The 26,158-nt window shown below is 50.5% G+C and overlaps 1 protein-coding gene across 1 annotated transcript in view; it reads left to right on the forward strand.

The window, feature by feature from the left end:
* Nucleotides 1-26,158, forward strand: part of SLC6A6 (solute carrier family 6 member 6) — a 166,626-nt gene that overhangs the window by 133,920 nt on the left and 6,548 nt on the right. The window contains exon 16 of the mRNA XM_067043369.1: nucleotides 25,279-25,318. Coding sequence (XP_066899470.1) covers nucleotides 25,279-25,300 — 22 coding nt within the window. The 3' untranslated portion in view covers nucleotides 25,301-25,318. The remainder of the gene's footprint in view (nucleotides 1-25,278; nucleotides 25,319-26,158) is intronic.

A 26,158-nucleotide genomic window follows, 5' to 3' on the forward strand; every position in this document is an offset into this window, starting at 1 on the left:
CTGGACGTGGGAACTCCACCGGCAGCAGCCGTGGAGGCTCGGTCACTTTTGGAGTCTCCTGCAGCCCAGACGTTCCGCCACGGTTTGGGTGCACTCGGCTTCCTTTCAGCTCTAGGAGGGCCCACCTAGATTCCGAAGTTTTGGTTCCACCCAGAAAGGCAGAGACACTACAGCTTCAAGGGGGTGCCTTTGCAGACACATCCTACGCACGTCTCTGCGCTCCGCCTCAGTGCACCCTTGGGACCCTAGGCTGCTCAGGCTGCGGTGATGTGACACCAGCGCATATCACCGAGGCCAGAGCCAGAAAGCGTACCCAATTCTTTCCTTGTACTTTCTTTTTTAGCTTAATTCTGATGTTATGTGGCACTAGAGTTGATTTCCAAAGTGGTGTTTGGTGTAGGTGCACAGCAAGCTGATTCACTTACACATGTAATATACCTAGTGTTTTGCGGGTTCCTTTTCCACATAGGTTATTGCAGAACGTCGAGTAGAGGTCCTGGTGTTGTACGGTAGTCCTTGCCGAGCGCGTGTTTTATGTACGTGTTTATAGGTAGGTTACTGCGTACGGTTCCATGCGAACCGCCTGACTTGTATCTCCTCGCCACCTTTCTTTGTTGGTAACCCTAGGTGTATTTTGAAAGTCGCTGAGTCCGCTTCTGGTTTGTAACTAGTTCAGTTGTATGTATGTTTCCGTTCCTCCTGTAAGTGCTCTCATATGATACTGGTCCTCCTCTGTCTGACTGACTTCACTCAGTGTTTTGGCATCCCTGGTTCACCCATAGTGCTTCTCAGGGCATTATTTCATTCTTTTTCCTGGCTGACTAACAGGCCCTTGTACACACGTGGCACCTCCTTTTTATGTATTCATCACTCGCTGGACTATTTGGTAGTTTCTGTGTCTTGGCGATTGTAAATAGTGCGGCAATGAACGTTGGGGTGCATATGTTTTCTTTTTTTTTTTTTTTTGCGGTCCACGGGCCTCTCACTGTTGTGGCCTCTCCCGTTGCGGAGCACAGGCTCCGGACGCACAGGCTCAGCGGCCATGGCTCACGGGCCCAGCCGCTCCGCGGCACGTGGGATCCTCCCGGACCGGGGCACGAACCCGTGTCCCCTGCATCGGCAGGCGGACGCACAGGAGTGGGACAGCAGAAATATAGGGTCGCATTCTCCTTAGTTTTTTAGGGACTGGGATACAGCGCTTTCTAGTGGCGGTTACCAATGTACGTTTCCACTCACCCAGTGGGAAGGTGTGGCGAGCATTGCCCTCTGAGGAAGGCGCCATCAAGACCCTCATAAGCCTCAGGGCCCGACTGTCCTCTCCTTGGCCTGCATCCTGGACTTGATGGTATGAACGTACAAAAGGAGATGGCCTTTGGCCAAATCGCTCCAGGGACCTGCTCAGTTACTGGGAGTCCCTGGTTGTTCCCTCAAGCTAGGAAAAGCAACCCTGGAGGGGAAATTGGTGCCTTTGAGGGAGAAGCCGAGAAGCCAATCAACCAGCTGATGCCGATAAGGCGTGACGAAGCAAATTCCCTGCTTTAGGGGGATATAGACGGCTATGCTTTGTTACTAAGCTTGCCTTGCAACCATCAGTTGTCTGTGCCCTTCTGATCCCGTACCTTGGTGCGTTCCGTTCCCTACCCCCTCTCGTCGGTTGTTGCTGCACTTTGAGGACCCGCCGCGGCTGGCGGCAGGAAGGTTCCCTTTTCTCCACACTCAGTCCCCATCGATTGTTTGTAGACTTTTTGAGGCTGGCCACTCTGCCTGCTGGGAGGCGATGCCTCGTTACACTTTGGATTTTTATTTCTCCAATAATGAGCGATGTTCTGCATCTTGTCGTGGTGTGTAATGTTTTGTTTTTTAAACAGTGTGAGTAACCTTTCCCTCTTGAGATTTGGTTTCTTGAAAGTCTGTGTGTTTCGAATATTTTTTCGATTACAAACCCAGGTCATTTTTGAGGACACGTGTCATTAAAAGCCCTACAGGCTTCGTAAATACGAGTTGCCCTGAAACGCCGCTTGTAATGTTGTTGTTACGGGAAACGTCCACAAGGCGGCAGCATTTCTTCGTGCCCAACTCTGGTTCTTTGGCAACCAAAAGCTTTAAGAAAATTCATCTTACTGGGCTGTGAATTAGAGGGGAAGGTGCCAGAGGCAACACCCAAGGGCCTGTGTGTCCCTATCTCTTCCCCGTTAAGCTTCACGCCCCGAAAATTCCGAACCCTGGCTAAAGCACCCTGCTGGGGGTGCTGCGGTGTGCAGGTGGGGTGAGTCCTGGCAAGGAGGCTGGACGTGGGAACTCCACCGGCAGCAGCCGTGGAGGCTCGGTCACTTTTGGAGTCTCCTGCAGCCCAGACGTTCCGCCACGGTTTGGGTGCACTCGGCTTCCTTTCAGCTCTAGGAGGGCCCACCTAGATTCCGAAGTTTTGGTTCCACCCAGAAAGGCAGAGACACTACAGCTTCAAGGGGGTGCCTTTGCAGACACATCCTACGCACGTCTCTGCGCTCCGCCTCAGTGCACCCTTGGGACCCTAGGCTGCTCAGGCTGCGGTGATGTGACACCAGCGCATATCACCGAGGCCAGAGCCAGAAAGCGTACCCAATTCTTTCCTTGTACTTTCTTTTTTAGCTTAATTCTGATGTTATGTGGCACTAGAGTTGATTTCCAAAGTGGTGTTTGGTGTAGGTGCACAGCAAGCTGATTCACTTACACATGTAATATACCTAGTGTTTTGCGGGTTCCTTTTCCACATAGGTTATTGCAGAACGTCGAGTAGAGGTCCTGGTGTTGTACGGTAGTCCTTGCCGAGCGCGTGTTTTATGTACGTGTTTATAGGTAGGTTACTGCGTACGGTTCCATGCGAACCGCCTGACTTGTATCTCCTCGCCACCTTTCTTTGTTGGTAACCCTAGGTGTATTTTGAAAGTCGCTGAGTCTGCTTCTGGTTTGTAACTAGTTCAGTTGTATGTATGTTTCCGTTCCTCCTGTAAGTGCTCTCATATGATACTGGTCCTCCTCTGTCTGACTGACTTCACTCAGTGTTTTGGCATCCCTGGTTCACCCATAGTGCTTCTCAGGGCATTATTTCATTCTTTTTCCTGGCTGACTAACAGGCCCTTGTACACACGTGGCACCTCCTTTTTATGTATTCATCACTCGCTGGACTATTTGGTAGTTTCTGTGTCTTGGCGATTGTAAATAGTGCGGCAATGAACGTTGGGGTGCATGTGTTTTCTTTTTTTTTTTTTTTTGCGGTCCACGGGCCTCTCAATGTTGTGGCCTCTCCCGTTGCGGAGCACAGGCTCCGGACGCACAGGCTCAGCGGCCATGGCTCACGGGCCCAGCCGCTCCGCGGCACGTGGGATCCTCCCGGACCGGGGCACGAACCCGTGTCCCCTGCATCGGCAGGCGGACGCACAGGAGTGGGACAGCAGAAATATAGGGTCGCATTCTCCTTAGTTTTTTAGGGACTGGGATACAGCGCTTTCTAGTGGCGGTTACCAATGTACGTTTCCACTCACCCAGTGGGAAGGTGTGGCGAGCATTGCCCTCTGAGGAAGGCGCCATCAAGACCCTCATAAGCCTCAGGGCCCGACTGTCCTCTCCTTGGTCTGCATCCTGGACTTGATGGTATGAACGTACAAAAGGAGATGGCCTTTGGCCAAATCGCTCCAGGGACCTGCTCAGTTACTGGGAGTCCCTGGTTGTTCCCTCAAGCTAGGAAAAGCAACCCTGGAGGGGAAATTGGTGCCTTTGAGGGAGAAGCCGAGAAGCCAATCAACCAGCTGATGCCGATAAGGCGTGACGAAGCAAATTCCCTGCTTTAGGGGGATATAGACGGCTATGCTTTGTTACTAAGCTTGCCTTGCAACCATCAGTTGTCTGTGCCCTTCTGATCCCGTACCTTGGTGCGTTCCGTTCCCTACCCCCTCTCGTCGGTTGTTGCTGCACTTTGAGGACCCGCCGCGGCTGGCGGCAGGAAGGTTCCCTTTTCTCCACACTCAGTCCCCATCGATTGTTTGTAGACTTTTTGAGGCTGGCCACTCTGCCTGCTGGGAGGCGATGCCTCGTTACACTTTGGATTTTTATTTCTCCAATAATGAGCGATGTTCTGCATCTTGTCGTGGTGTGTAATGTTTTGTTTTTTAAACAGTGTGAGTAACCTTTCCCTCTTGAGATTTGGTTTCTTGAAAGTCTGTGTGTTTCGAATATTTTTTCGATTACAAACCCAGGTCATTTTTGAGGACACGTGTCATTAAAAGCCCTACAGGCTTCGTAAATACGAGTTGCCCTGAAACGCCGCTTGTAATGTTGTTGTTACGGGAAACGTCCACAAGGCGGCAGCATTTCTTCGTGCCCAACTCTGGTTCTTTGGCAACCAAAAGCTTTAAGAAAATTCATCTTACTGGGCTGTGAATTAGAGGGGAAGGTGCCAGAGGCAACACCCAAGGGCCTGTGTGTCCCTATCTCTTCCCCGTTAAGCTTCACGCCCCGAAAATTCCGAACCCTGGCTAAAGCACCCTGCTGGGGGTGCTGCGGTGTGCAGGTGGGGTGAGTCCTGGCAAGGAGGCTGGACGTGGGAACTCCACCGGCAGCAGCCGTGGAGGCTCGGTCACTTTTGGAGTCTCCTGCAGCCCAGACGTTCCGCCACGGTTTGGGTGCACTCGGCTTCCTTTCAGCTCTAGGAGGGCCCACCTAGATTCCGAAGTTTTGGTTCCACCCAGAAAGGCAGAGACACTACAGCTTCAAGGGGGTGCCTTTGCAGACACATCCTACGCACGTCTCTGCGCTCCGCCTCAGTGCACCCTTGGGACCCTAGGCTGCTCAGGCTGCGGTGATGTGACACCAGCGCATATCACCGAGGCCAGAGCCAGAAAGCGTACCCAATTCTTTCCTTGTACTTTCTTTTTTAGCTTAATTCTGATGTTATGTGGCACTAGAGTTGATTTCCAAAGTGGTGTTTGGTGTAGGTGCACAGCAAGCTGATTCACTTACACATGTAATGTACCTAGTGTTTTGTCTTGACGATTGTAAATAGTCCCGAAATGAACGTTGGGGTGCATGTGTCTTTTTGAATTATGCATTTTCCCGAGTAACGCCCAGTAGTGGACTGCAGAAGTGTAGCGACTCTTTCTCTTTAGTTTTCTAGGAACTGGGATACAGTGTTTTCTAGTGGCGGTTATCAAAGGACATTTCCAGTCACCGAGTGGGAAGGTTCCCTTTTCTCCACACTCAGTCCCCATCGATTGTTTGTAGACTTGCTGATGTTGGCCACTCTGCCTGCTGGGAGGCGATGCCGCGTTACACTTTGCATTTGCATCTGTCCAATAATGAGCCATGTTCTGCATCTTGTCGTGGTGTGAATTATTATTTCTTAAACAGTGTGAGTAAACTTTCCCTTTTGAAATTTGGCTTCTTGAAAGTCTGTGTGTTTGGGATGGAATTTTTTTTCTGTTACCTAACCCAGGTCATTTTGGAGGACACGTGTCACTAAAAGCCCCACAGGCTTTGTGAATATGAGGTGCCCTCAGGCACCGGTTGTAAAGGTGTTGTTGCGGGAAACGTCCACAAGGCGGCAGCATTTCTTCGTGCCCAACTCTGGCTCTTTGGCAACCAAAAGCTTTAAGAAAATTCATCTTACTGGGCTGTGAATTAGAGGGGAAGGTGCCAGAGGCAACACCCAAGGGCCTGTGTGTCCCTATCTCTTCCCCGTTAAGCTTCACGCCCCGAAAATTCCGAACCCTGGCTAAAGCACCCTGCTGGGGGTGCTGCGGTGTGCAGGTGGGGTGAGTCCTGGCAAGGAGGCTGGACGTGGGAACTCCACCGGCAGCAGCCGTGGAGGCTCGGTCACTTTTGGAGTCTCCTGCAGCCCAGACGTTCCGCCACGGTTTGGGTGCACTCGGCTTCCTTTCAGCTCTAGGAGGGCCCACCTAGATTCCGAAGTTTTGGTTCCACCCAGAAAGGCAGAGACACTACAGCTTCAAGGGGGTGCCTTTGCAGACACATCCTACGCACGTCTCTGCGCTCCGCCTCAGTGCACCCTTGGGACCCTAGGCTGCTCAGGCTGCGGTGATGTGACACCAGCGCATATCACCGAGGCCAGAGCCAGAAAGCGTACCCAATTCTTTCCTTGTACTTTCTTTTTTAGCTTAATTCTGATGTTATGTGGCACTAGAGTTGATTTCCAAAGTGGTGTTTGGTGTAGGTGCACAGCAAGCTGATTCACTTACACATGTAATATACCTAGTGTTTTGCGGGTTCCTTTTCCACATAGGTTATTGCAGAACGTCGAGTAGAGGTCCTGGTGTTGTACGGTAGTCCTTGCCGAGCGCGTGTTTTATGTACGTGTTTATAGGTAGGTTACTGCGTACGGTTCCATGCGAACCGCCTGACTTGTATCTCCTCGCCACCTTTCTTTGTTGGTAACCCTAGGTGTATTTTGAAAGTCGCTGAGTCTGCTTCTGGTTTGTAACTAGTTCAGTTGTATGTATGTTTCCGTTCCTCCTGTAAGTGCTCTCATATGATACTGGTCCTCCTCTGTCTGACTGACTTCACTCAGTGTTTTGGCATCCCTGGTTCACCCATAGTGCTTCTCAGGGCATTATTTCATTCTTTTTCCTGGCTGACTAACAGGCCCTTGTACACACGTGGCACCTCCTTTTTATGTATTCATCACTCGCTGGACTATTTGGTAGTTTCTGTGTCTTGGCGATTGTAAATAGTGCGGCAATGAACGTTGGGGTGCATGTGTTTTCTTTTTTTTTTTTTTTTGCGGTCCACGGGCCTCTCACTGTTGTGGCCTCTCCCGTTGCGGAGCACAGGCTCCGGACGCACAGGCTCAGCGGCCATGGCTCACGGGCCCAGCCGCTCCGCGGCACGTGGGATCCTCCCGGACCGGGGCACGAACCCGTGTCCCCTGCATCGGCAGGCGGACGCACAGGAGTGGGACAGCAGAAATATAGGGTCGCATTCTCCTTAGTTTTTTAGGGACTGGGATACAGCGCTTTCTAGTGGCGGTTACCAATGTACGTTTCCACTCACCCAGTGGGAAGGTGTGGCGAGCATTGCCCTCTGAGGAAGGCGCCATCAAGACCCTCATAAGCCTCAGGGCCCGACTGTCCTCTCCTTGGTCTGCATCCTGGACTTGATGGTATGAACGTACAAAAGGAGATGGCCTTTGGCCAAATCGCTCCAGGGACCTGCTCAGTTACTGGGAGTCCCTGGTTGTTCCCTCAAGCTAGGAAAAGCAACCCTGGAGGGGAAATTGGTGCCTTTGAGGGAGAAGCCGAGAAGCCAATCAACCAGCTGATGCCGATAAGGCGTGACGAAGCAAATTCCCTGCTTTAGGGGGATATAGACGGCTATGCTTTGTTACTAAGCTTGCCTTGCAACCATCAGTTGTCTGTGCCCTTCTGATCCCGTACCTTGGTGCGTTCCGTTCCCTACCCCCTCTCGTCGGTTGTTGCTGCACTTTGAGGACCCGCCGCGGCTGGCGGCAGGAAGGTTCCCTTTTCTCCACACTCAGTCCCCATCGATTGTTTGTAGACTTTTTGAGGCTGGCCACTCTGCCTGCTGGGAGGCGATGCCTCGTTACACTTTGGATTTTTATTTCTCCAATAATGAGCGATGTTCTGCATCTTGTCGTGGTGTGTAATGTTTTGTTTTTTAAACAGTGTGAGTAACCTTTCCCTCTTGAGATTTGGTTTCTTGAAAGTCTGTGTGTTTCGAATATTTTTTCGATTACAAACCCAGGTCATTTTTGAGGACACGTGTCATTAAAAGCCCTACAGGCTTCGTAAATACGAGTTGCCCTGAAACGCCGCTTGTAATGTTGTTGTTACGGGAAACGTCCACAAGGCGGCAGCATTTCTTCGTGCCCAACTCTGGTTCTTTGGCAACCAAAAGCTTTAAGAAAATTCATCTTACTGGGCTGTGAATTAGAGGGGAAGGTGCCAGAGGCAACACCCAAGGGCCTGTGTGTCCCTATCTCTTCCCCGTTAAGCTTCACGCCCCGAAAATTCCGAACCCTGGCTAAAGCACCCTGCTGGGGGTGCTGCGGTGTGCAGGTGGGGTGAGTCCTGGCAAGGAGGCTGGACGTGGGAACTCCACCGGCAGCAGCCGTGGAGGCTCGGTCACTTTTGGAGTCTCCTGCAGCCCAGACGTTCCGCCACGGTCTGGGTGCACTCGGCTTCCTTTCAGCTCTAGGAGGGCCCACCTAGATTCCGAAGTTTTGGTTCCACCCAGAAAGGCAGAGACACTACAGCTTCAAGGGGGTGCCTTTGCAGACACATCCTACGCACGTCTCTGCGCTCCGCCTCAGTGCACCCTTGGGACCCTAGGCTGCTCAGGCTGCGGTGATGTGACACCAGCGCATATCACCGAGGCCAGAGCCAGAAAGCGTGCCCAATTCTTTCCTTGTACTTTCTTTTTTAGCTTAATTCTGATGTTATGTGGCACTAGAGTTGATTTCCAAAGTGGTGTTTGGTGTAGGTGCACAGCAAGCTGATTCACTTACACATGTAATGTACCTAGTGTTTTGTCTTGACGATTGTAAATAGTCCCGAAATGAACGTTGGGGTGCATGTGTCTTTTTGAATTATGCATTTTCCCGAGTAACGCCCAGTAGTGGACTGCAGAAGTGTAGCGACTCTTTCTCTTTAGTTTTCTAGGAACTGGGATACAGTGTTTTCTAGTGGCGGTTATCAAAGGACATTTCCAGTCACCGAGTGGGAAGGTTCCCTTTTCTCCACACTCAGTCCCCATCGATTGTTTGTAGACTTGCTGATGTTGGCCACTCTGCCTGCTGGGAGGCGATGCCTCGTTACACTTTGCATTTGCATCTGTCCAATAATGAGCCATGTTCTGCATCTTGTCGTGGTGTGAATTATTATTTCTTAAACAGTGTGAGTAAACTTTCCCTTTTGAAATTTGGCTTCTTGAAAGTCTGTGTGTTTGGGATGGAATTTTTCTTCTGTTACCTAACCCAGGTCATTTTGGAGGACACGTGTCACTAAAAGCCCCACAGGCTTTGTGAATATGAGGTGCCCTCAGGCACCGGTTGTAAAGGTGTTGTTGCGGGAAACGTCCACAAGGCGGCAGCATTTCTTCGTGCCCAACTCTGGCTCTTTGGCAACCAAAAGCTTTAAGAAAATTCATCTTACTGGGCTGTGAATTAGAGGGGAAGGTGCCAGAGGCAACACCCAAGGGCCTGTGTGTCCCTATCTCTTCCCCGTTAAGCTTCACGCCCCGAAAATTCCGAACCCTGGCTAAAGCACCCTGCTGGGGGTGCTGCGGTGTGCAGGTGGGGTGAGTCCTGGCAAGGAGGCTGGACGTGGGAACTCCACCGGCAGCAGCCGTGGAGGCTCGGTCACTTTTGGAGTCTCCTGCAGCCCAGACGTTCCGCCACGGTTTGGGTGCACTCGGCTTCCTTTCAGCTCTAGGAGGGCCCACCTAGATTCCGAAGTTTTGGTTCCACCCAGAAAGGCAGAGACACTACAGCTTCAAGGGGGTGCCTTTGCAGACACATCCTACGCACGTCTCTGCGCTCCGCCTCAGTGCACCCTTGGGACCCTAGGCTGCTCAGGCTGCGGTGATGTGACACCAGCGCATATCACCGAGGCCAGAGCCAGAAAGCGTACCCAATTCTTTCCTTGTACTTTCTTTTTTAGCTTAATTCTGATGTTATGTGGCACTAGAGTTGATTTCCAAAGTGGTGTTTGGTGTAGGTGCACAGCAAGCTGATTCACTTACACATGTAATATACCTAGTGTTTTGCGGGTTCCTTTTCCACATAGGTTATTGCAGAACGTCGAGTAGAGGTCCTGGTGTTGTACGGTAGTCCTTGCCGAGCGCGTGTTTTATGTACGTGTTTATAGGTAGGTTACTGCGTACGGTTCCATGCGAACCGCCTGACTTGTATCTCCTCGCCACCTTTCTTTGTTGGTAACCCTAGGTGTATTTTGAAAGTCGCTGAGTCTGCTTCTGGTTTGTAACTAGTTCAGTTGTATGTATGTTTCCGTTCCTCCTGTAAGTGCTATCATATGATACTGGTCCTCCTCTGTCTGACTGACTTCACTCAGTGTTTTGGCATCCCTGGTTCACCCATAGTGCTTCTCAGGGCATTATTTCATTCTTTTTCCTGGCTGACTAACAGGCCCTTGTACACACGTGGCACCTCCTTTTTATGTATTCATCACTCGCTGGACTATTTGGTAGTTTCTGTGTCTTGGCGATTGTAAATAGTGCGGCAATGAACGTTGGGGTGCATGTGTTTTCTTTTTTTTTTTTTTTTTGCGGTCCACGGGCCTCTCACTGTTGTGGCCTCTCCCGTTGCGGAGCACAGGCTCCGGACGCACAGGCTCAGCGGCCATGGCTCACGGGCCCAGCCGCTCCGCGGCACGTGGGATCCTCCCGGACCGGGGCACGAACCCGTGTCCCCTGCATCGGCAGGCGGACGCACAGGAGTGGGACAGCAGAAATATAGGGTCGCATTCTCCTTAGTTTTTTAGGGACTGGGATACAGCGCTTTCTAGTGGCGGTTACCAATGTACGTTTCCACTCACCCAGTGGGAAGGTGTGGCGAGCATTGCCCTCTGAGGAAGGCGCCATCAAGACCCTCATAAGCCTCAGGGCCCGACTGTCCTCTCCTTGGTCTGCATCCTGGACTTGATGGTATGAACGTACAAAAGGAGATGGCCTTTGGCCAAATCGCTCCAGGGACCTGCTCAGTTACTGGGAGTCCCTGGTTGTTCCCTCAAGCTAGGAAAAGCAACCCTGGAGGGGAAATTGGTGCCTTTGAGGGAGAAGCCGAGAAGCCAATCAACCAGCTGATGCCGATAAGGCGTGACGAAGCAAATTCCCTGCTTTAGGGGGATATAGACGGCTATGCTTTGTTACTAAGCTTGCCTTGCAACCATCAGTTGTCTGTGCCCTTCTGATCCCGTACCTTGGTGCGTTCCGTTCCCTACCCCCTCTCGTCGGTTGTTGCTGCACTTTGAGGACCCGCCGCGGCTGGCGGCAGGAAGGTTCCCTTTTCTCCACACTCAGTCCCCATCGATTGTTTGTAGACTTTTTGAGGCTGGCCACTCTGCCTGCTGGGAGGCGATGCCTCGTTACACTTTGGATTTTTATTTCTCCAATAATGAGCGATGTTCTGCATCTTGTCGTGGTGTGTAATGTTTTGTTTTTTAAACAGTGTGAGTAACCTTTCCCTCTTGAGATTTGGTTTCTTGAAAGTCTGTGTGTTTCGAATATTTTTTCGATTACAAACCCAGGTCATTTTTGAGGACACGTGTCATTAAAAGCCCTACAGGCTTCGTAAATACGAGTTGCCCTGAAACGCCGCTTGTAATGTTGTTGTTACGGGAAACGTCCACAAGGCGGCAGCATTTCTTCGTGCCCAACTCTGGTTCTTTGGCAACCAAAAGCTTTAAGAAAATTCATCTTACTGGGCTGTGAATTAGAGGGGAAGGTGCCAGAGGCAACACCCAAGGGCCTGTGTGTCCCTATCTCTTCCCCGTTAAGCTTCACGCCCCGAAAATTCCGAACCCTGGCTAAAGCACCCTGCTGGGGGTGCTGCGGTGTGCAGGTGGGGTGAGTCCTGGCAAGGAGGCTGGACGTGGGAACTCCACCGGCAGCAGCCGTGGAGGCTCGGTCACTTTTGGAGTCTCCTGCAGCCCAGACGTTCCGCCACGGTTTGGGTGCACTCGGCTTCCTTTCAGCTCTAGGAGGGCCCACCTAGATTCCGAAGTTTTGGTTCCACCCAGAAAGGCAGAGACACTACAGCTTCAAGGGGGTGCCTTTGCAGACACATCCTACGCACGTCTCTGCGCTCCGCCTCAGTGCACCCTTGGGACCCTAGGCTGCTCAGGCTGCGGTGATGTGACACCAGCGCATATCACCGAGGCCAGAGCCAGAAAGCGTGCCCAATTCTTTCCTTGTACTTTCTTTTTTAGCTTAATTCTGATGTTATGTGGCACTAGAGTTGATTTCCAAAGTGGTGTTTGGTGTAGGTGCACAGCAAGCTGATTCACTTACACATGTAATGTACCTAGTGTTTTGTCTTGACGATTGTAAATAGTCCCGAAATGAACGTTGGGGTGCATGTGTCTTTTTGAATTATGCATTTTCCCGAGTAACGCCCAGTAGTGGACTGCAGAAGTGTAGCGACTCTTTCTCTTTAGTTTTCTAGGAACTGGGATACAGTGTTTTCTAGTGGCGGTTATCAAAGGACATTTCCAGTCACCGAGTGGGAAGGTTCCCTTTTCTCCACACTCAGTCCCCATCGATTGTTTGTAGACTTGCTGATGTTGGCCACTCTGCCTGCTGGGAGGCGATGCCTCGTTACACTTTGCATTTGCATCTGTCCAATAATGAGCCATGTTCTGCATCTTGTCGTGGTGTGAATTATTATTTCTTAAACAGTGTGAGTAAACTTTCCCTTTTGAAATTTGGCTTCTTGAAAGTCTGTGTGTTTGGGATGGAATTTTTCTTCTGTTACCTAACCCAGGTCATTTTGGAGGACACGTGTCACTAAAAGCCCCACAGGCTTTGTGAATATGAGGTGCCCTCAGGCACCGGTTGTAAAGGTGTTGTTGCGGGAAACGTCCACAAGGCGGCAGCATTTCTTCGTGCCCAACTCTGGCTCTTTGGCAACCAAAAGCTTTAAGAAAATTCATCTTACTGGGCTGTGAATTAGAGGGGAAGGTGCCAGAGGCAACACCCAAGGGCCTGTGTGTCCCTATCTCTTCCCCGTTAAGCTTCACGCCCCGAAAATTCCGAACCCTGGCTAAAGCACCCTGCTGGGGGTGCTGCGGTGTGCAGGTGGGGTGAGTCCTGGCAAGGAGGCTGGACGTGGGAACTCCACCGGCAGCAGCCGTGGAGGCTCGGTCACTTTTGGAGTCTCCTGCAGCCCAGACGTTCCGCCACGGTTTGGGTGCACTCGGCTTCCTTTCAGCTCTAGGAGGGCCCACCTAGATTCCGAAGTTTTGGTTCCACCCAGAAAGGCAGAGACACTACAGCTTCAAGGGGGTGCCTTTGCAGACACATCCTACGCACGTCTCTGCGCTCCGCCTCAGTGCACCCTTGGGACCCTAGGCTGCTCAGGCTGCGGTGATGTGACACCAGCGCATATCACCGAGGCCAGAGCCAGAAAGCGTACCCAATTCTTTCCTTGTACTTTCTTTTTTAGCTTAATTCTGATGTTATGTGGCACTAGAGTTGATTTCCAAAGTGGTGTTTGGTGTAGGTGCACAGCAAGCTGATTCACTTACACATGTAATATACCTAGTGTTTTGCGGGTTCCTTTTCCACATAGGTTATTGCAGAACGTCGAGTAGAGGTCCTGGTGTTGTACGGTAGTCCTTGCCGAGCGCGTGTTTTATGTACGTGTTTATAGGTAGGTTACTGCGTACGGTTCCATGCGAACCGCCTGACTTGTATCTCCTCGCCACCTTTCTTTGTTGGTAACCCTAGGTGTATTTTGAAAGTCGCTGAGTCTGCTTCTGGTTTGTAACTAGTTCAGTTGTATGTATGTTTCCGTTCCTCCTGTAAGTGCTCTCATATGATACTGGTCCTCCTCTGTCTGACTGACTTCACTCAGTGTTTTGGCATCCCTGGTTCACCCATAGTGCTTCTCAGGGCATTATTTCATTCTTTTTCCTGGCTGACTAACAGGCCCTTGTACACACGTGGCACCTCCTTTTTATGTATTCATCACTCGCTGGACTATTTGGTAGTTTCTGTGTCTTGGCGATTGTAAATAGTGCGGCAATGAACGTTGGGGTGCATGTGTTTTCTTTTTTTTTTTTTTTTTGCGGTCCACGGGCCTCTCACTGTTGTGGCCTCTCCCGTTGCGGAGCACAGGCTCCGGACGCACAGGCTCAGCGGCCATGGCTCACGGGCCCAGCCGCTCCGCGGCACGTGGGATCCTCCCGGACCGGGGCACGAACCCGTGTCCCCTGCATCGGCAGGCGGACGCACAGGAGTGGGACAGCAGAAATATAGGGTCGCATTCTCCTTAGTTTTTTAGGGACTGGGATACAGCGCTTTCTAGTGGCGGTTACCAATGTACGTTTCCACTCACCCAGTGGGAAGGTGTGGCGAGCATTGCCCTCTGAGGAAGGCGCCATCAAGACCCTCATAAGCCTCAGGGCCCGACTGTCCTCTCCTTGGTCTGCATCCTGGACTTGATGGTATGAACGTACAAAAGGAGATGGCCTTTGGCCAAATCGCTCCAGGGACCTGCTCAGTTACTGGGAGTCCCTGGTTGTTCCCTCAAGCTAGGAAAAGCAACCCTGGAGGGGAAATTGGTGCCTTTGAGGGAGAAGCCGAGAAGCCAATCAACCAGCTGATGCCGATAAGGCGTGACGAAGCAAATTCCCTGCTTTAGGGGGATATAGACGGCTATGCTTTGTTACTAAGCTTGCCTTGCAACCATCAGTTGTCTGTGCCCTTCTGATCCCGTACCTTGGTGCGTTCCGTTCCCTACCCCCTCTCGTCGGTTGTTGCTGCACTTTGAGGACCCGCCGCGGCTGGCGGCAGGAAGGTTCCCTTTTCTCCACACTCAGTCCCCATCGATTGTTTGTAGACTTTTTGAGGCTGGCCACTCTGCCTGCTGGGAGGCGATGCCTCGTTACACTTTGGATTTTTATTTCTCCAATAATGAGCGATGTTCTGCATCTTGTCGTGGTGTGTAATGTTTTGTTTTTTAAACAGTGTGAGTAACCTTTCCCTCTTGAGATTTGGTTTCTTGAAAGTCTGTGTGTTTCGAATATTTTTTCGATTACAAACCCAGGTCATTTTTGAGGACACGTGTCATTAAAAGCCCTACAGGCTTCGTAAATACGAGTTGCCCTGAAACGCCGCTTGTAATGTTGTTGTTACGGGAAACGTCCACAAGGCGGCAGCATTTCTTCGTGCCCAACTCTGGTTCTTTGGCAACCAAAAGCTTTAAGAAAATTCATCTTACTGGGCTGTGAATTAGAGGGGAAGGTGCCAGAGGCAACACCCAAGGGCCTGTGTGTCCCTATCTCTTCCCCGTTAAGCTTCACGCCCCGAAAATTCCGAACCCTGGCTAAAGCACCCTGCTGGGGGTGCTGCGGTGTGCAGGTGGGGTGAGTCCTGGCAAGGAGGCTGGACGTGGGAACTCCACCGGCAGCAGCCGTGGAGGCTCGGTCACTTTTGGAGTCTCCTGCAGCCCAGACGTTCCGCCACGGTTTGGGTGCACTCGGCTTCCTTTCAGCTCTAGGAGGGCCCACCTAGATTCCGAAGTTTTGGTTCCACCCAGAAAGGCAGAGACACTACAGCTTCAAGGGGGTGCCTTTGCAGACACATCCTACGCACGTCTCTGCGCTCCGCCTCAGTGCACCCTTGGGACCCTAGGCTGCTCAGGCTGCGGTGATGTGACACCAGCGCATATCACCGAGGCCAGAGCCAGAAAGCGTACCCAATTCTTTCCTTGTACTTTCTTTTTTAGCTTAATTCTGATGTTATGTGGCACTAGAGTTGATTTCCAAAGTGGTGTTTGGTGTAGGTGCACAGCAAGCTGATTCACTTACACATGTAATGTACCTAGTGTTTTGTCTTGACGATTGTAAATAGTCCCGAAATGAACGTTGGGGTGCATGTGTCTTTTTGAATTATGCATTTTCCCGAGTAACGCCCAGTAGTGGACTGCAGAAGTGTAGCGACTCTTTCTCTTTAGTTTTCTAGGAACTGGGATACAGTGTTTTCTAGTGGCGGTTATCAAAGGACATTTCCAGTCACCGAGTGGGAAGGTTCCCTTTTCTCCACACTCAGTCCCCATCGATTGTTTGTAGACTTGCTGATGTTGGCCACTCTGCCTGCTGGGAGGCGATGCCTCGTTACACTTTGCATTTGCATCTGTCCAATAATGAGCCATGTTCTGCATCTTGTCGTGGTGTGAATTATTATTTCTTAAACAGTGTGAGTAAACTTTCCCTTTTGAAATTTGGCTTCTTGAAAGTCTGTGTGTTTGGGATGGAATTTTTCTTCTGTTACCTAACCCAGGTCATTTTGGAGGACACGTGTCACTAAAAGCCCCACAGGCTTTGTGAATATGAGGTGCCCTCAGGCACCGGTTGTAAAGGTGTTGTTGCGGGAAACGTCCACAAGGCGGCAGCATTTCTTCGTGCCCAACTCTGGCTCTTTGGCAACCAAAAAAAAGCTTTAAGAAAATTCATCTTACTGGGCTGTGAATTACAGGGGAAGGTGCCAGAGGCAACACCCAAGGGCCTGTGTGTCCCTATCTCTTCCCCGTTAAGCTTCACGCCCCGAAAATTCCGAACCCTGGCTAAAGCACCCTGCTGGGGGTGCTGCGGTGTGCAGGTGGGGTGAGTCCTGGCAAGGAGGCTGGACGTGGGAACTCCACCGGCAGCAGCCGTGGAGGCTCGGTCACTTTTGGAGTCTCCTGCAGCCCAGACGTTCCGCCACGGTTTGGGTGCACTCGGCTTCCTTTCAGCTCTAGGAGGGCCCACCTAGATTCCGAAGTTTTGGTTCCACCCAGAAAGGCAGAGACACTACAGCTTCAAGGGGGTGCCTTTGCAGACACATCCTACGCACGTCTCTGCGCTCCGCCTCAGTGCACCCTTGGGACCCTAGGCTGCTCAGGCTGCGGTGATGTGACACCAGCGCATATCACCGAGGCCAGAGCCAGAAAGCGTACCCAATTCTTTCCTTGTACTTTCTTTTTTAGCTTAATTCTGATGTTATGTGGCACTAGAGTTGATTTCCAAAGTGGTGTTTGGTGTAGGTGCACAGCAAGCTGATTCACTTACACATGTAATGTACCTAGTGTTTTGTCTTGACGATTGTAAATAGTCCCGAAATGAACGTTGGGGTGCATGTGTCTTTTTGAATTATGCATTTTCCCGAGTAACGCCCAGTAGTGGACTGCAGAAGTGTAGCGACTCTTTCTCTTTAGTTTTCTAGGAACTGGGATACAGTGTTTTCTAGTGGCGGTTATCAAAGGACATTTCCAGTCACCGAGTGGGAAGGTTCCCTTTTCTCCACACTCAGTCCCCATCGATTGTTTGTAGACTTGCTGATGTTGGCCACTCTGCCTGCTGGGAGGCGATGCCTCGTTACACTTTGCATTTGCATCTGTCCAATAATGAGCCATGTTCTGCATCTTGTCGTGGTGTGAATTATTATTTCTTAAACAGTGTGAGTAAACTTTCCCTTTTGAAATTTGGCTTCTTGAAAGTCTGTGTGTTTGGGATGGAATTTTTCTTCTGTTACCTAACCCAGGTCATTTTGGAGGACACGTGTCACTAAAAGCCCCACAGGCTTTGTGAATATGAGGTGCCCTCAGGCACCGGTTGTAAAGGTGTTGTTGCGGGAAACGTCCACAAGGCGGCAGCATTTCTTCGTGCCCAACTCTGGCTCTTTGGCAACCAAAAGCTTTAAGAAAATTCATCTTACTGGGCTGTGAATTAGAGGGGAAGGTGCCAGAGGCAACACCCAAGGGCCTGTGTGTCCCTATCTCTTCCCCGTTAAGCTTCACGCCCCGAAAATTCCGAACCCTGGCTAAAGCACCCTGCTGGGGGTGCTGCGGTGTGCAGGTGGGGTGAGTCCTGGCAAGGAGGCTGGACGTGGGAACTCCACCGGCAGCAGCCGTGGAGGCTCGGTCACTTTTGGAGTCTCCTGCAGCCCAGACGTTCCGCCACGGTTTGGGTGCACTCGGCTTCCTTTCAGCTCTAGGAGGGCCCACCTAGATTCCGAAGTTTTGGTTCCACCCAGAAAGGCAGAGACACTACAGCTTCAAGGGGGTGCCTTTGCAGACACATCCTACGCACGTCTCTGCGCTCCGCCTCAGTGCACCCTTGGGACCCTAGGCTGCTCAGGCTGCGGTGATGTGACACCAGCGCATATCACCGAGGCCAGAGCCAGAAAGCGTACCCAATTCTTTCCTTGTACTTTCTTTTTTAGCTTAATTCTGATGTTATGTGGCACTAGAGTTGATTTCCAAAGTGGTGTTTGGTGTAGGTGCACAGCAAGCTGATTCACTTACACATGTAATGTACCTAGTGTTTTGTCTTGACGATTGTAAATAGTCCCGAAATGAACGTTGGGGTGCATGTGTCTTTTTGAATTATGCATTTTCCCGAGTAACGCCCAGTAGTGGACTGCAGAAGTGTAGCGACTCTTTCTCTTTAGTTTTCTAGGAACTGGGATACAGTGTTTTCTAGTGGCGGTTATCAAAGGACATTTCCAGTCACCGAGTGGGAAGGTTCCCTTTTCTCCACACTCAGTCCCCATCGATTGTTTGTAGACTTGCTGATGTTGGCCACTCTGCCTGCTGGGAGGCGATGCCTCGTTACACTTTGCATTTGCATCTGTCCAATAATGAGCCATGTTCTGCATCTTGTCGTGGTGTGAATTATTATTTCTTAAACAGTGTGAGTAAACTTTCCCTTTTGAAATTTGGCTTCTTGAAAGTCTGTGTGTTTGGGATGGAATTTTTCTTCTGTTACCTAACCCAGGTCATTTTGGAGGACACGTGTCACTAAAAGCCCCACAGGCTTTGTGAATATGAGGTGCCCTCAGGCACCGGTTGTAAAGGTGTTGTTGCGGGAAACGTCCACAAGGCGGCAGCATTTCTTCGTGCCCAACTCTGGCTCTTTGGCAACCAAAAAAAAGCTTTAAGAAAATTCATCTTACTGGGCTGTGAATTACAGGGGAAGGTGCCAGAGGCAACACCCAAGGGCCTGTGTGTCCCTATCTCTTCCCCGTTAAGCTTCACGCCCCGAAAATTCCGAACCCTGGCTAAAGCACCCTGCTGGGGGTGCTGCGGTGTGCAGGTGGGGTGAGTCCTGGCAAGGAGGCTGGACGTGGGAACTCCACCGGCAGCAGCCGTGGAGGCTCGGTCACTTTTGGAGTCTCCTGCAGCCCAGACGTTCCGCCACGGTTTGGGTGCACTCGGCTTCCTTTCAGCTCTAGGAGGGCCCACCTAGATTCCGAAGTTTTGGTTCCACCCAGAAAGGCAGAGACACTACAGCTTCAAGGGGGTGCCTTTGCAGACACATCCTACGCACGTCTCTGCGCTCCGCCTCAGTGCACCCTTGGGACCCTAGGCTGCTCAGGCTGCGGTGATGTGACACCAGCGCATATCACCGAGGCCAGAGCCAGAAAGCGTACCCAATTCTTTCCTTGTACTTTCTTTTTTAGCTTAATTCTGATGTTATGTGGCACTAGAGTTGATTTCCAAAGTGGTGTTTGGTGTAGGTGCACAGCAAGCTGATTCACTTACACATGTAATGTACCTAGTGTTTTGTCTTGACGATTGTAAATAGTCCCGAAATGAACGTTGGGGTGCATGTGTCTTTTTGAATTATGCATTTTCCCGAGTAACGCCCAGTAGTGGACTGCAGAAGTGTAGCGACTCTTTCTCTTTAGTTTTCTAGGAACTGGGATACAGTGTTTTCTAGTGGCGGTTATCAAAGGACATTTCCAGTCACCGAGTGGGAAGGTTCCCTTTTCTCCACACTCAGTCCCCATCGATTGTTTGTAGACTTGCTGATGTTGGCCACTCTGCCTGCTGGGAGGCGATGCCTCGTTACACTTTGCATTTGCATCTGTCCAATAATGAGCCATGTTCTGCATCTTGTCGTGGTGTGAATTATTATTTCTTAAACAGTGTGAGTAAACTTTCCCTTTTGAAATTTGGCTTCTTGAAAGTCTGTGTGTTTGGGATGGAATTTTTCTTCTGTTACCTAACCCAGGTCATTTTGGAGGACACGTGTCACTAAAAGCCCCACAGGCTTTGTGAATATGAGGTGCCCTCAGGCACCGGTTGTAAAGGTGTTGTTGCGGGAAACGTCCACAAGGCGGCAGCATTTCTTCGTGCCCAACTCTGGCTCTTTGGCAACCAAAAGCTTTAAGAAAATTCATCTTACTGGGCTGTGAATTAGAGGGGAAGGTGCCAGAGGCAACACCCAAGGGCCTGTGTGTCCCTATCTCTTCCCCGTTAAGCTTCACGCCCCGAAAATTCCGAACCCTGGCTAAAGCACCCTGCTGGGGGTGCTGCGGTGTGCAGGTGGGGTGAGTCCTGGCAAGGAGGCTGGACGTGGGAACTCCACCGGCAGCAGCCGTGGAGGCTCGGTCACTTTTGGAGTCTCCTGCAGCCCAGACGTTCCGCCACGGTTTGGGTGCACTCGGCTTCCTTTCAGCTCTAGGAGGGCCCACCTAGATTCCGAAGTTTTGGTTCCACCCAGAAAGGCAGAGACACTACAGCTTCAAGGGGGTGCCTTTGCAGACACATCCTACGCACGTCTCTGCGCTCCGCCTCAGTGCACCCTTGGGACCCTAGGCTGCTCAGGCTGCGGTGATGTGACACCAGCGCATATCACCGAGGCCAGAGCCAGAAAGCGTACCCAATTCTTTCCTTGTACTTTCTTTTTTAGCTTAATTCTGATGTTATGTGGCACTAGAGTTGATTTCCAAAGTGGTGTTTGGTGTAGGTGCACAGCAAGCTGATTCACTTACACATGTAATATACCTAGTGTTTTGCGGGTTCCTTTTCCACATAGGTTATTGCAGAACGTCGAGTAGAGGTCCTGGTGTTGTACGGTAGTCCTTGCCGAGCGCGTGTTTTATGTACGTGTTTATAGGTAGGTTACTGCGTACGGTTCCATGCGAACCGCCTGACTTGTATCTCCTCGCCACCTTTCTTTGTTGGTAACCCTAGGTGTATTTTGAAAGTCGCTGAGTCTGCTTCTGGTTTGTAACTAGTTCAGTTGTATGTATGTTTCCGTTCCTCCTGTAAGTGCTCTCATATGATACTGGTCCTCCTCTGTCTGACTGACTTCACTCAGTGTTTTGGCATCCCTGGTTCACCCATAGTGCTTCTCAGGGCATTATTTCATTCTTTTTCCTGGCTGACTAACAGGCCCTTGTACACACGTGGCACCTCCTTTTTATGTATTCATCACTCGCTGGACTATTTGGTAGTTTCTGTGTCTTGGCGATTGTAAATAGTGCGGCAATGAACGTTGGGGTGCATGTGTTTTCTTTTTTTTTTTTTTTTTTTTGCGGTCCACGGGCCTCTCACTGTTGTGGCCTCTCCCGTTGCGGAGCACAGGCTCCGGACGCACAGGCTCAGCGGCCATGGCTCACGGGCCCAGCCGCTCCGCGGCACGTGGGATCCTCCCGGACCGGGGCACGAACCCGTGTCCCCTGCATCGGCAGGCGGACGCACAGGAGTGGGACAGCAGAAATATAGGGTCGCATTCTCCTTAGTTTTTTAGGGACTGGGATACAGCGCTTTCTAGTGGCGGTTACCAATGTACGTTTCCACTCACCCAGTGGGAAGGTGTGGCGAGCATTGCCCTCTGAGGAAGGCGCCATCAAGACCCTCATAAGCCTCAGGGCCCGACTGTCCTCTCCTTGGTCTGCATCCTGGACTTGATGGTATGAACGTACAAAAGGAGATGGCCTTTGGCCAAATCGCTCCAGGGACCTGCTCAGTTACTGGGAGTCCCTGGTTGTTCCCTCAAGCTAGGAAAAGCAACCCTGGAGGGGAAATTGGTGCCTTTGAGGGAGAAGCCGAGAAGCCAATCAACCAGCTGATGCCGATAAGGCGTGACGAAGCAAATTCCCTGCTTTAGGGGGATATAGACGGCTATGCTTTGTTACTAAGCTTGCCTTGCAACCATCAGTTGTCTGTGCCCTTCTGATCCCGTACCTTGGTGCGTTCCGTTCCCTACCCCCTCTCGTCGGTTGTTGCTGCACTTTGAGGACCCGCCGCGGCTGGCGGCAGGAAGGTTCCCTTTTCTCCACACTCAGTCCCCATCGATTGTTTGTAGACTTTTTGAGGCTGGCCACTCTGCCTGCTGGGAGGCGATGCCTCGTTACACTTTGGATTTTTATTTCTCCAATAATGAGCGATGTTCTGCATCTTGTCGTGGTGTGTAATGTTTTGTTTTTTAAACAGTGTGAGTAACCTTTCCCTCTTGAGATTTGGTTTCTTGAAAGTCTGTGTGTTTCGAATATTTTTTCGATTACAAACCCAGGTCATTTTTGAGGACACGTGTCATTAAAAGCCCTACAGGCTTCGTAAATACGAGTTGCCCTGAAACGCCGCTTGTAATGTTGTTGTTACGGGAAACGTCCACAAGGCGGCAGCATTTCTTCGTGCCCAACTCTGGTTCTTTGGCAACCAAAAGCTTTAAGAAAATTCATCTTACTGGGCTGTGAATTAGAGGGGAAGGTGCCAGAGGCAACACCCAAGGGCCTGTGTGTCCCTATCTCTTCCCCGTTAAGCTTCACGCCCCGAAAATTCCGAACCCTGGCTAAAGCACCCTGCTGGGGGTGCTGCGGTGTGCAGGTGGGGTGAGTCCTGGCAAGGAGGCTGGACGTGGGAACTCCACCGGCAGCAGCCGTGGAGGCTCGGTCACTTTTGGAGTCTCCTGCAGCCCAGACGTTCCGCCACGGTTTGGGTGCACTCGGCTTCCTTTCAGCTCTAGGAGGGCCCACCTAGATTCCGAAGTTTTGGTTCCACCCAGAAAGGCAGAGACACTACAGCTTCAAGGGGGTGCCTTTGCAGACACATCCTACGCACGTCTCTGCGCTCCGCCTCAGTGCACCCTTGGGACCCTAGGCTGCTCAGGCTGCGGTGATGTGACACCAGCGCATATCACCGAGGCCAGAGCCAGAAAGCGTACCCAATTCTTTCCTTGTACTTTCTTTTTTAGCTTAATTCTGATGTTATGTGGCACTAGAGTTGATTTCCAAAGTGGTGTTTGGTGTAGGTGCACAGCAAGCTGATTCACTTACACATGTAATGTACCTAGTGTTTTGTCTTGACGATTGTAAATAGTCCCGAAATGAACGTTGGGGTGCATGTGTCTTTTTGAATTATGCATTTTCCCGAGTAACGCCCAGTAGTGGACTGCAGAAGTGTAGCGACTCTTTCTCTTTAGTTTTCTAGGAACTGGGATACAGTGTTTTCTAGTGGCGGTTATCAAAGGACATTTCCAGTCACCGAGTGGGAAGGTTCCCTTTTCTCCACACTCAGTCCCCATCGATTGTTTGTAGACTTGCTGATGTTGGCCACTCTGCCTGCTGGGAGGCGATGCCTCGTTACACTTTGCATTTGCATCTGTCCAATAATGAGCCATGTTCTGCATCTTGTCGTGGTGTGAATTATTATTTCTTAAACAGTGTGAGTAAACTTTCCCTTTTGAAATTTGGCTTCTTGAAAGTCTGTGTGTTTGGGATGGAATTTTTCTTCTGTTACCTAACCCAGGTCATTTTGGAGGACACGTGTCACTAAAAGCCCCACAGGCTTTGTGAATATGAGGTGCCCTCAGGCACCGGTTGTAAAGGTGTTGTTGCGGGAAACGTCCACAAGGCGGCAGCATTTCTTCGTGCCCAACTCTGGCTCTTTGGCAACCAAAAAAAAGCTTTAAGAAAATTCATCTTACTGGGCTGTGAATTAGAGGGGAAGGTGCCAGAGGCAACACCCAAGGGCCTGTGTGTCCCTATCTCTTCCCCGTTAAGCTTCACGCCCCGAAAATTCCGAACCCTGGCTAAAGCACCCTGCTGGGGGTGCTGCGGTGTGCAGGTGGGGTGAGTCCTGGCAAGGAGGCTGGACGTGGGAACTCCACCGGCAGCAGCCGTGGAGGCTCGGTCACTTTTGGAGTCTCCTGCAGCCCAGACGTTCCGCCACGGTTTGGGTGCACTCGGCTTCCTTTCAGCTCTAGGAGGGCCCACCTAGATTCCGAAGTTTTGGTTCCACCCAGAAAGGCAGAGACACTACAGCTTCAAGGGGGTGCCTTTGCAGACACATCCTACGCACGTCTCTGCGCTCCGCCTCAGTGCACCCTTGGGACCCTAGGCTGCTCAGGCTGCGGTGATGTGACACCAGCGCATATCACCGAGGCCAGAGCCAGAAAGCGTACCCAATTCTTTCCTTGTACTTTCTTTTTTAGCTTAATTCTGATGTTATGTGGCACTAGAGTTGATTTCCAAAGTGGTGTTTGGTGTAGGTGCACAGCAAGCTGATTCACTTACACATGTAATGTACCTAGTGTTTTGTCTTGACGATTGTAAATAGTCCCGAAATGAACGTTGGGGTGCATGTGTCTTTTTGAATTATGCATTTTCCCGAGTAACGCCCAGTAGTGGACTGCAGAAGTGTAGCGACTCTTTCTCTTTAGTTTTCTAGGAACTGGGATACAGTGTTTTCTAGTGGCGGTTATCAAAGGACATTTCCAGTCACCGAGTGGGAAGGTTCCCTTTTCTCCACACTCAGTCCCCATCGATTGTTTGTAGACTTGCTGATGTTGGCCACTCTGCCTGCTGGGAGGCGATGCCTCGTTACACTTTGCATTTGCATCTGTCCAATAATGAGCCATGCTCTGCATCTTGTCGTGGTGTGAATTATTATTTCTTAAACAGTGTGAGTAAACTTTCCCTTTTGAAATTTGGCTTCTTGAAAGTCTGTGTGTTTGGGATGGAATTTTTCTTCTGTTACCTAACCCAGGTCATTTTGGAGGACACGTGTCACTAAAAGCCCCACAGGCTTTGTGAATATGAGGTGCCCTCAGGCACCGGTTGTAAAGGTGTTGTTGCGGGAAACGTCCACAAGGCGGCAGCATTTCTTCGTGCCCAACTCTGGCTCTTTGGCAACCAAAAGCTTTAAGAAAATTCATCTTACTGGGCTGTGAATTAGAGGGGAAGGTGCCAGAGGCAACACCCAAGGGCCTGTGTGTCCCTATCTCTTCCCCGTTAAGCTTCACGCCCCGAAAATTCCGAACCCTGGCTAAAGCACCCTGCTGGGGGTGCTGCGGTGTGCAGGTGGGGTGAGTCCTGGCAAGGAGGCTGGACGTGGGAACTCCACCGGCAGCAGCCGTGGAGGCTCGGTCACTTTTGGAATCTCCTGCAGCCCAGACGTTCCGCCACGGTTTGGGTGCACTCGGCTTCGTTTAACTGTCGGAGGCCCCTCCTGCAGCTGATCGTGATTCCATGGAGAAGTGACAGACAGTGTAGCTCTTTGGGATTCTCCTTTGTGGGCACGTCGTCTCCTGCTCTCCCACCTCCACTTCAGTCCAGCTTTGGGACGCAAGCCTCCTCAATACCAGCCTGGATCACCCAGGCCGGAGGGGAATGTAGTAGGCATTTCTTTTCTTTTGTTTTTTAACATTTATGGTATGTTGGTATATAGTTGATTTACAATGTGGGTTTGTTGTAGGTGTACAGTAACCTGATTCATTTATTCGTATAGTTATATCCTTTTTTGTTTTGTTTCCCATACAGGATTTTGCAGAACGTTGAGTAGACTTCCCTTTGCTGTACAGTAAGTCCTTGTTCATTATTTGTTGTATATTATTGTGTATACGTTAATCTAAAAGTCGGTATTTATTTCTTCCCCTGAGCTTTCCTGTTTGGGAATCCTAAGTTTGTTTTTTAAAATCTGTGAGTCTGTTGTGTAAATAAGTTCATTTGTATCATTTTTTTAGATTCCAGCTATAAGTGATGTCATATGCTATATGTCTTCCTCTGACTGACTTCTCTTAGTCTGTGATCATTCATGTTTCTTCCATTGGCATTAGTTAGTTCTCGTTTATGGCTAAGAGTCCATTGTACACAGGTACCACATCTTTATCCATTCATCTGTATTTTGGTATTTTGGTTGTTTTTTGTGTCTTGGCTATTGTAAATAGTGATGCAATCGACAGTGGGGTGCATGTGTCTTCTTCAGTCATGGAGTTCTCCAGAAATACACCCCCATGTGGGACTGCTGGAACGTAGGGTAGCTCTCCTTTTAGTTTTATAGAAATTTTGATACGGCCCTTTATGGTGGCTGTTACCAGTGTTCATTCCCACGAACAGTTTAGGAGGATTCTTTTCTCCACACTGTCAGCAGCATTTAGAATTTGTGGACTTTTTCATGATAGCCATTGTGACTGTAGTGAAGTGGCAGTTCTTTGTAGTTTTGACTTGCATTTCTCTAACAACTAGTGATGTTGAGCATCTTTTCACGTGTCTGTTGACCATCTGTACGTATTCTTTATGAAATGTTTGTCTTCCTATTTTGTATTGATTTTTTGGTTGTTGATTTTTTTATAAGCTGTTTGTATATTTTGGAAATTAAGACTTTGTCATGAGATCATTTCCAAATATCTTCTCCCCATCT

Source organism: Kogia breviceps, chromosome 10 (genome assembly GCF_026419965.1).
Source record: "Kogia breviceps isolate mKogBre1 chromosome 10, mKogBre1 haplotype 1, whole genome shotgun sequence".
NCBI lineage: Eukaryota > Metazoa > Chordata > Mammalia > Artiodactyla > Physeteridae > Kogia > Kogia breviceps.